The sequence below is a fragment of the Phodopus roborovskii genome, unplaced genomic scaffold (genome assembly GCF_943737965.1).
Source record: "Phodopus roborovskii unplaced genomic scaffold, PHOROB, whole genome shotgun sequence".
NCBI lineage: Eukaryota > Metazoa > Chordata > Mammalia > Rodentia > Cricetidae > Phodopus > Phodopus roborovskii.
Genome location: NW_026125537.1, coordinates 1,605,955 through 1,616,983, shown reverse-complemented (window position 1 = coordinate 1,616,983; position 11,029 = coordinate 1,605,955). Strand labels below are relative to the sequence as shown.

Here is an 11,029-nt window from a genome sequence, read left to right as displayed (position 1 = left end):
GAAGTGATAGGCCAAAGACAGGTCACCAATCTCTAGCCAAGTTCTAATAGGCCTTGTGTCTGGGCCCTTTTAGGCCCAACAGCTGCTCTCCTACAGGTCCTGAGTTCAATTCCCAGCAACCACATGATGGCTCACAACCATCTGTAATGCATTCTGGTTCCCTCTTCTGGCCTGCATTGCAGGCACCCATGCAGTCATAACACTGTATACATAATAAATACTTAGATCTTTTAAAAAAATAAATATCTGACAGTGGAAACTAAAGTTGTATGAGGATGAAAAACAAAATACCTGATGTATTACTTACTAAAGTTGCTAAAATAGTGTGATCTGTTGTCAGTGGTTTAGGAAATAACTTCTGGCTTCATTTGGCACCTGGCAGTCAACAAGATCAACTTCAAGTCCAATCTATTCCTGAGCTCTTAAAAAGAAATCTGTATTGCATAGGAGTTACTCATCTGCACTATGCACAAATAACAAGGAACAACAGAGAATTCACCCACACCAATATTCACGGGGCTTCCCTTGATATTCCTGTCAGTGGTGTTTTTCTATCATATTATTTATGCTTTAAGTGGATTTATATCCCTCTACACTTCAATCCTACCTCTAATCACACCCTTCCCTCTGTTAAAATCTGTCTTTGGGAACTTTTTTGTGAAAATGCCATACTGCCCTTCCTGCAGAGTATAAAGGTTTATTTGGATAGGCTGTATTTCACGAATTTTGCTCAGTAAATCTTAGCAATTAATAGCTTTAAGAAAGCTCTCCATAAAAATTGTGATGATTCTTGACATCTACAGGAATCTATAATGGTTGCAGCCACAATAGCTCTTTCATAGTCTATCCCAAGATTAGTTACTGGAGTACAAAGAGAGGTCTCAAAGGCTGCTGTTGGTAAAACTGCTACTGTTACAGTAAAAGTATTAGCAGAAATTAACAAAGAGATGGGTGAATTGTGTTCTACAATTTTATTAAATAGAGCTACAGTGGATTATTTATTGTTCAAGTATAATCTTGGTTGTGAAAAAATTAAAACATGTATTGTTTTAATGTGTCAGATTTTTCTCACACTATTGATGATCAAATTACTGACTTACATAAAGGGATAGATAGAAATCTCTCAAGTGACCTTGAATGTAACCATAAATGGCCATCATGGTTAATAAAGCTTTCCCCACTCCTTGGTCCTGTTAGCTAATGTTACAATTCTCTTATGCTTGTCTATTTCAATTATATTAACTATAGAGGCAATGCATTCTATTATGGTCTTTATTACAGCCACTATGTTTTCTTTAAAAACTTGGAAATGGGGAGATGTAGAGGTATGACGTCCCTTTGCTCGAAGATCAGCACTCAGAAAAATAGGAATGTTAAATAATGTAGAGTTGTCTCTTCAATGGAAACAATACTGTTTCTGCCCAAAAAGCTGGGAATGGATGAAATCAATAGCCTGGTGATCTGTACTGTCTGTATATCCAGGCCACATTCAAATCCCCCAGACTATAATGTCTATGCCAAACTCTTCCTCCCTAACCTTATTCTTGCATATTGTTTCTCAGTTAATAGAACCCATCCATATGGAAGAGTTCACATGTATGTTGCAAAAGAGTTTCAGTGTAGTCATATCTTAGCATTATTGTAATAATTATCACCAGAAAACTGTTTTTCCAAAGTTGTACTGTACTTAAATATGACAAAATAAACTGTTCAGAGTCAGACTCTAGAAGTTTGAACCAACATTGGCTAAGTTGTGTTGAACTGGATTTCCTTCTTGCCTCATGTGGATCATTATTCTGCAGGCCCTGGTGTTTGCAGAGATTCCCACAGTTTGGTGTGGTGGTGTACACCTTTAGTCCCAACACTTGGGACTAGAGGAAGTCCTCTGTGAATTCAAGGTCAGCTTGGTCTACCAAATGAGTTCTAGGACAGCCAGGGCTGTTACACGAGAGCACCTGTCTTGAGAAACTAGTAGGTAGGTAGGTAGGTAGATAGATAGGTAGATAGATAGATAGAATGAAAATATCTAATTACAAACTTAACTAGGAAGCACAGAAGAACTAAGTTGAAAAAGATATCAGAAGATGGATAATCCTGCCTCATCCGTGAACCAGCAAAATTAATATTATTTAAGTGGACATATTACTGAAAGCAACCAAGTACATCAAAATTCCAGTGAGTTTCTTCACAAAAACATGGAAAATAATACTTAAATTCCTTTAGAAATACAGAAGATCATGAGTAGCCAAAGTAATCTTGAATAAAAGAGCAATGCTGGCGGTGTTATAATCCATGCCTGCAGGTTACTGCAGAACCAGAATAACACAGCCAGTGTGGATCTGGCATAACAATACACAGAGGACCCAGGAGACTGTTCAACAGATACATGTATTCACTGTCACACCTGATGACCTGAGTTTGATCTCTGAGACACACATAGTGGAAGGAAAGAACAAATCCCCAAAAGTTATCTGTGGCACATGAATACCTACCCATATGTAACCTACAAAATAACTAATTAATTTTTTAAAACACAGATGCAAGCTGGACATTGGTGGCACATGCCTTTAATTCCAGCACTCGGGAGGCAGAGGCAGGCAGATCTCTGTGAGTTCAAGGCCAGCTTAACTAGACATCATAGAATCTAGCTCTTATGATTCGCATTGGTTTCCAGGGTGACAGAGTTGAGAATCACCTGGAAAGAAAGGCCAGTGAAGGATGGTCTGTATACAGTACGTAAAAGAACTGGATCTCAAAGTTATCTTCATGTTGTCATTCATTGTAGCATCATTTTCAATGTCTAAGAGGTAGGAGAAACCCAAATATTCACTGGCAGACAAAATATGGAATACACATATAAAGTAAATTAGTTTTCCATGAGAAAAAAAAAGAAATGCTGACACAGGTCACAAAATAATACACCTTGAGAATATCATGCCAATAAAAATAAGCCAACTACAAAAAGCAAATAGTATAATGAATCCTCCTATCTAAGGGACCTAGAATAGCCAAACTCACAGAAACAGCAAGCAGTGGGGCACAAGAGATGGTTCCCTGATGGGAGGTGTCATTCTGTATATGTTTCTCATACTGGTTTAATGAATAAAGCACTGTCAGCCAATAGGAAAGCAAGATAGGTGGGACTAGGAGACCAGGAGGAAAGAAGTAGTAAGGAGGAGTCAAGATGGAGAGTCTGGAGAGAACAGAACCACCGTTCCTCCGCTCTCAGTAAGACCACGTGGAAATACATAGAAATGGGTTAATACTTAAGACAGAGCTAGCCGATAAGAAACTAGTAACGGCCAACAGCATTATATCAAATACAGAGTCTCAGTGCATTAATTGGGGCTGGCACAGCAGCGGCACAAGACCGGCGGCGGGGGAAAAAACCTTACTCCTTACAGTTCCCTTGATAAAAAGCTTGCTGTGCAAGCATGAGGACCTGAGTTTGGATCTCCAGTGAAAAAGCCAGGTGCCAAACACACCTAAAATCCTAGTGCTAGAGACCAGAGAAGATACCTAGATCTAGCTAGTCTATCTCAATTATGGCACTAGCTGACCAAACAGTCTATCTCAGTCAACAATGGAGCAGTCTGCCAGACAATCTGTCTCAATCAACAATAGGGCTAACTAGTCAGTCTATCTCAATCAACAATAGGGCTAGCTGCCCAGACATTCTATCCCAATCAACAATGGGTTAGCTAGCCAGTCTAACTCAATCAACAATGTTACTTGTTGGCCAGTCTATCTCTATCAGTAAGTTCCAAGTCCAGCAAGAAACCCTTCTCACAAAATAGGGTGGATGGGCTGCAGAGATGACTCAGTGGGTAAGAGCAAATACTGCTCTTCCAGAGAACTCAAGTTTGGTTCTAGGACCCCTGTTAGATGGTCCACAACTGCCTGAAACTCTAGTTCCAAAGCATCTAATACCCCAGGCCTCCACAAGCATCTGCTCTCTTAGGACCATAACCCCCATCTCTCTCGCTCTCTCTCTTTCTCTCTCTCACACACACATACATGTGCACATTAAAAGAATAAATAAAGTCTTTTGAAAAGAAAATGTAGATTACAATGGAAAAAGAGGAAGACACTGAACAGCAACCTCAGGCACCCACCCCTCACCCCAGCCTCACTACACACACACACACACATACACACACACACACACAGTAGAATTGTGGTTGCAGGGGCCCAGGGAAGGGGGAAAATAGGAGGTTGCAGTGTTCCATAGTATCAGGAGCTAAGCATATGATGAAACCTTAACTGCAAAAGGATGTATCTACAGATAAGATATTTAAATATGCATGTAATCAACATTAAAAGAGGTCACGTGTGTAGGACCCTTAAAAGCAGAGAAGAGATGCAATTGTATATACAGCACTAGTTATGTGCTCTAAAGACTGAGAACTCAGAAATTCCCAAGCAGTGAAGAGTGCCCATCTCCCCCACACCCACCCTGAATCATAGGCACCTACCTGCCAAAGGGACTTCTGGCCTCTAGAGCTGTGAAAATATAAATTTTCTGTGGCTTGAGACATACAGTCTGTGGCATTGTTATGGTTGCTCAAGTGACTCAAATGAGCGTAGAGTTTCAGGTTGCAAGATGAAAGTTATTGGTGTGTACTGGCCAGTGGCCAGTAATAACATAGTTAGCACTACGGTACCACACACTGAGTAAATGACTGGTAACCAGTTAAGTATTAATGACTTTTAACTCACCGTGACCAAATAAGTCATCTACTAGAAGTGACTCAAGATGAATGATTTATTTGGTTCTTTTCAGAATGTTTTAGCCCACTGTCACAGAAAGGCAGGGTGAAATCAGTTGGTGAATGTTGTTGACATGGTGAATGTGACTTTCAAAGACCCACCCCTGGCCTACTTCTGTTGGTCAGAACCCACCTCCTAAAAATGTCACAGACTCAAAATAGCACCATAAGCAGAGTCAAGAATCTAAAATATTAGCTCCTGGAGGACATTTCAGATTAAAAACTTAGCAGATAATGAATGAAACAGTTTCTTAACAGACTTTTTAAAACCACAATTAAAATTAAAACCACAGTGAACGCGGAGGCAATGTACCTGTGGTGCCAGCTATTCAGGAGGCAGAGGCAAGAGACTGACCTGAACGTAGGAACTCAAGGCCAGCCTGAATAAAAGTGAGACCAGATCTCAAGAATAAATTAAAAATAAAAGAAACTAACTGCTTCCTTTGTGTGTCCAAGTGGCTCAAGCTGTTTACTGACTTGAACTAGTTCCATAATACAGTATACTTAATTCTTCACTCTATCTGATTTCACACCCAAGGGCACATGTCCTGGATTAGGATCTTGACAATCTCCAGAATCTGAGTCACGGATAAACTTCTCCCTCTGTGAAAGAGAACCTAAAAATCTTCCAAGAATCTCTCCAAGCCATGCACAGTCACCTACATGTGGGCCTGGATGCTCAAAGATGAGGCCCTTTCCTGAACACCCGTGTTCAATGGGAATCAACAGAAAAGGCTTGAGGCTTAAACTGCCATGGAGTTTTGTCAACTTCCAGAGGGACACTGGCAGGCTGCTGATGTTGTGCCTGCCTCCGGTGCAGCTCAGACTTACCAGGAGACCAGTATTCTTTGGCAGGTATCCATTCAGCAAGCATCGATTGGAACCATTCATCCCAGTTTTGCAGAAAGGCAAAGTCTTTCTGGTCCAGTTCCCAAAAGTGTTGATTGACATCTGGAATCTGAGTAGAATCATGTAAAGGTGGTACAGTCGAACCACTGTTCTCCCTGGGATCTTGCCATCTTTCTTGGATGAAGGCCCTTAAAGGAGCCTGAGTATGGAAGCCCTCCTCTTCTGGAGTTATTACCGGTGATAAGTGGCCAGTGAACACTGACGAATTCTGACCATTGCCCCTTCCCTGTACAACCTGGGAAGATTGGAACACTGTAGTCTTTGACAACTGCTTCTGACAGCCCATAGAGAGATCCAAAGGACCAGGTGGTATGTGGGGTGGACAAAGAGCTGGTGTAACTGGCAAGCTGCTGGTGAGAGTTTTGGAAGGAGCAGGTTGACCAGAAGCCTTCAGGGCAGGGAACTGGCTGTTCTGGGGCAGCTGAGCAGTTGCCTGAGTGCCCTGTTTGGGGTCTGGATGCCGAGCTCTCCGATTCTGAAACCATATCTAAAACACACACACACACAGAGAGGGGGGGGGAATCATGAATAGTAGAAGTGATTCCACGTGTTTCTTATCATTTACTGCTAAGCAGAATAACAAGGGGACAAGGACCAAACCCTTCAAATGCAGGTTTGTGGTGCCTGACTTCCTCCAACCAGACCCCACATTTCACATCTCTACCACCTCCCAACAATCCATTCATACTTCGAATAGATCCTTTGCTGTGAATAGCTCTGAGTTCTGATCTAATGAGCTCCGGGAACACCCCAACTCACCCACACACCCGGATATGGGCTTCACTAATCTTCAGTGTTTCTCAATCTAAGTAAGTTGACAATCAAGACAAGTAAGACATGGCACATGGCCATGGGTAAAAGAATACCATTGTTGAAAATGTAGAAGATTTAGAAACCACCCCTCTGATCCTCAGTGCTGATTCAGGAAACAAGTTCTCAAAATCAGGGTGAATTTCTGAAGCACATGGAACTTGCAGAGGGCATGGAAGGATTATCTAAGGCATGTGTAAGAAGCATGCTTATCAATCTCCATAATATACAAAAACAGGGATTCTCAAAACATGACTGTTTGAGATATATATGTGTGTGTGTGTGTGTGTGTGTGTGTATGTATGTATTTTAAAAAAAAAACATGGGTTCTCAAAACGGTCAGTGTTCTAGATTTCTCAGGATACATCAGAGATGAGCTGAGGGCTAGGTATGCAGACATCCTATGCCTAGATCTGGATGCTAATTAACATCCAAAAATACACAGGACAACACCCTCATCCTCTGGTACTTCGTGTCCAGTTATCTCTGAGGACTGGAAACACTAACAAAGACTATGTTCTCAAAACAAGTGTGACTTTCCAGCTTTCCCAGTCTCATCTCTTCCTCCCTCCCTCCTCCCTCCCTCCCTCTTCTTTCCCTCCCTCCTTCTTCCCTCCCTCTTTTTTCCCTCCCTCCTTTTTCCCTCCCTCTTCCTTCCCTCCCTCCCTTCCTTTCTCCCTCCTTTCTTCCTTTCTCCCTTCCTCCCTCCTTCCTTCCTTCTTGGTTTTCAAGACAGGGTATTTCTGTATAAATATTATAAATATTCTGTATAAATAAATACAGGGTATTTATGTATAGCTGTCCTCAAACTTGATTTGTAGACCAGGCTGGCCTCGAGCTCACAGAGCTCTGCCTGCTTCTACTTCCCGAGTGCTGGGATTAAAGCTGTGCAACACCACCACTCTACTGGCTGTTTATTTCCTATGCTTCTGCATGTCTGATTCAATTGTTTCTCCAGGATGTTGCTTGCAACACTGAGTGTCTACATCCCATACCTAGAGCAGAGGGAGCAAGGGAACAACCCTAAATAGCCTGTGTTTGTCCAGCAACTGCTCAGAAGGGAAGCAGCTTGCAGTAAGGACAAGTAGGCTGCCAGAGACAGAGAACCCGTGCAACGTACATGAATTCTGGATTCTGGGATGCCTGTTTGTTGAGCCAGTTTTTCCCTGGTAGCAATCCCTGGGAATCGATTCTTCTCGAAAGCTTCGATTAGAATATCAATCTGAAATTTTGTGAAGTGTGTCCTGCTCCTTCCAGCTTCTTTAACTAATGAAAGCATAGGCACACAAGAGGGTTTGCAAGTCATTTTTCACATTTACATTGTGGGGGAGGGGTAAAAAAAAACAACATTTTGAATATTGTTCTGACTACTTTTACTCTTAGAAGATGCTCCAACCCATACCACCAAGGAATGTTTTAACCTGTCTTGTCCCTGAAGTGGAATCCCAGAGGTGGCAGAAGACAGCATCACTAAACAGCATGGAAATGAGGAAAGGGAAGTTTTTCTTGCTAAGAGACCATTCCTGTAGCCCAGACTAGACTCAAACTCCATAACCAGAAGTGACCTTGGACTTATTGATCCTCTCTTTTCACCTCCCAAGGCTGGGATTACAGATACCACACCCAGTGAGATAATGTTTATATCTCTGACCCAGCACACCCAGAATATAATCGTGGGGGGGGGGTGCAAGCCTTTCATGCTGGGAGGCAGAGGCAGGCAGATCTTTGTGACTTTCAGGCCAGCCTGGTCTATAAGTGAGTTCCAAGATAGCCAGAGCTGTTACACAGAGAAACCTTGCCTTGAAAAATCATTTTTTAAAAAATTGTCAAAGCGTTCTGTACAAAATATTTCTCTGTAACACACAGTTCGTTTATACTTCCAAAGAAATCAATGGAGGGGTTCCGTTTGAACTTTTGGGTCTTACCTTTTGGTTTATCCTGTCCCTGGGTTTGGATTTCTTCAAGGCAACATTCAAATTCCACTTGTTTCTGTATTTTCCTGTGCTTTTGAAACCAAGTCTACGTGGAGAAAGAAAATGAGAGGAGGCCACAGGATGCAGCTCAGTCTAGATCACCCCAGATGTCAACTAAACCAACTGACTGGGCATCTGCCCTTGAGACCATGTTCATAAGAGACAGATACATGAATTAATCTTTTAAAATAATTCCCCTAAATAGGAAGGCAGAATTAACAACAAAACAGTAGAGCTAATGCTAATTTCTGATTATAGCTTACATCATTTCACTCCAGGGGAAGCCAGAAATAAGGAGAGTCCCAGGGATGCCAACATCTAGTTTAAAACTATTTCTACAGGCTGGAAAGATGTCCCTTTGGTTAAAAACACAGGCACATAATGCTCTTCCCAAGGACCTGAGTTCAAGTCCCAGCACCCACATCAGGTGCCTCACAACTCCCCAAGAGTAACTCCAGCTCCAGGGTATCTGACAATTGGCCTCTTTGGATACTTGTACACACATACACATACTTAAAAATAACAGAGATGAGCTTTAAAAACTGTATTTACTTCTACAATTAAATTTATTTGCACTTGTTCACTCAAGGACAGAAACTAGGGCTTTTGATTTTATTTGGGGGGAGGTGTAGGGAAGTGCTTTTCTTTGAACAACCTGATAATTCACTCTAGCATTTATAGCCTTAGTGGCAACCACTCTTAGGTGAATGGCTAGGAATAGGCCTTACAATCCTAAAACACCAATTCCAAGCTCTCTTCTCAAAGGCTCTCCACATTTTCTGGATTCGGTATTCAAAATAAGTTTTCAAATTAAAGCCTTATGAACAGCTGGAAGCTTCCAGCTAATGAGCAGATGTAAACATTCTCCAGAGCTACCAACACCCTACAAGATTCTGAACTTTTTCCATCTGTTCAAGTCTCTCCGGTACCCAGCCACCAGGTGTGCCCACACAGAACAATTTCATTAGTTTGAATCTCTCGGGTATCTAGCCACCAGATGTGCCCACACGGAACAATTTCATTAGCATTATTTGTGTCAACTGTCTCTCATACCTGGATAGCTTATCAGGACATAAGAAAACTTCCCTCTCTCCAGGATTTCCACAGATTCAAGTCATTATACCAAATGATTATGCATCAAGTACAAAAACTTGACTCATTTTTCTCACCTCTAAAAGTTTAAAGGTTTCTCTTCATTGGTTTAAATACCGATTCACTTGATAAAATTATACAATTTACTACTCTAGTTCATCTTTTGTCTATCACATCAACAATTTTATTAAAATAAACCAAACAGAATTTCACACAATGCTTTTATGTAGAGGACACTTGAGATTATAAAAGGAGAAGGAGGAAGAGAAAGAGAGAGGAAGAGAAGAAGAGGAAGGGAGAGAGATTTATGGTGGCACACCTTTAATCCCAGATGCCCAGAGGCCAAGGTAGACAGTTTTCTTCATTCTAGGCCGAGGCTAGCTTGGTCTAATTAGTGAGACTCTGTACAGTACACCCCTTTAATCCTGGCACTGGTACTTCAGAGGCAGAGGCAGGCAGATTTAAGTTGGAGGCCAACCAGGACAGTGAGTTCTAGGACAGCCAGAGCTACACAGAGAAATCCCTATCTCAGAGGAATTAAAGAAAGAAAGAACAAGAGAAATAAGATAAAAGTAGGAAGGGAAAATGAAGATTTCCGGAGGGACTGGAAGGGGAATAAGAGAAGGAATTCAGGGAGGATGATTCAGATTTAAAAATTAATTAGTTTAGCTGGGCGTTGGTGGCGCACGCCTTTGATCCCAGCGCTTGGGAGACAGAGGCAGTTGATCTTTGTGAGTTTGAGGTAAGCCTGGTCCACAGGGCTAGTTCCAGAATGGGCTCCAAAGCAATACAGAGAAACCCTGTCTTGAAAAAAAAATTAATTTAGAACTATTAATAAAGAAATAAGAAAAGAATAAAGGAGAGAAAAGTACTAGCCTACAAACCAGAAATTTCCATGAAGTCTTAACTCACCTATTTTTTTCCACAGATGTTTAATTTTATTCCTTATGTTCTCACAAGGGAAGGTTCTATATTACTATGCTGATGACATAACTTCTTATATTCTGTAATTCTCAAGATAATGATTTCATTATCTCCTAAGGGGAAACCATAAGCTGGCTATCCCATCAATTCAGTCTCACAACCAATATTTCCTCCAATAAAATACATGTAATGTTTCTGTTTTATCTTCCCATTGCATATGGAACAAACTTAGCAAAATAGAGCCCACCTATGAGAATCTCCCAGGACTACTTGGCCCAGGACAATCTCCAGGAGGACTTGACTCAGAGAGGAGAGAGGCCTAATGCCTACCATAATTTGAGACTCTGAGATGCCCAGCTCCTTGGCCAGATGTCCCCTTGTAGCTAAATCTGGATTGGGATTCTTTTTGAACCACGCATGAAGAGTGTTCTTTTGATTCTGGTTCAGAATAATTCTCCTTCTCCGGGCTTCTTTTTCCAGTAGGCCTAGCAAAGAAAGACAAAGACAAGAGGACATACTTCCTGGCTTGAGCTCCTGCCTTGTCTGCTCCAT

General features: G+C 41.6%; 1 protein-coding gene across 1 annotated transcript; it reads right to left on the bottom strand.

The window, feature by feature from the left end:
- Positions 1-5,481: 5,481 nt before the first annotated feature.
- On the bottom strand, positions 5,482-11,029 carry LOC127216173 (double homeobox protein B). Its single transcript, XM_051176766.1, has 4 exons — positions 10,808-11,029; positions 8,414-8,507; positions 7,609-7,754; positions 5,482-6,165 (listed from the first exon to the last, which is right to left on the bottom strand). The coding sequence occupies exons 1-4, from the start codon at positions 11,027-11,029 to the stop codon at positions 5,482-5,484; spliced, it is 1,146 nt and encodes a 381-aa protein (XP_051032723.1).

Bases quoted from the DNA above. Each gene is read 5' to 3' on its own strand.
- LOC127216173 (XM_051176766.1), bottom strand. From the start codon at position 11,029: ATGGAGCAGACAAGGCAGGAGCTCAAGCCAGGAAGTATGTCCTCTTGT. The intron at 8,508-10,807 runs GTAGGCATTAGG...TTCTCCACGTAG, and splicing joins TCTCAGAGTCTCAAATTATG to ACTTGGTTTCAAAAGCACAG. The intron at 7,755-8,413 runs GTAAGACCCAAA...TGCTTTCATTAG, and splicing joins GGGACAGGATAAACCAAAAG to TTAAAGAAGCTGGAAGGAGC.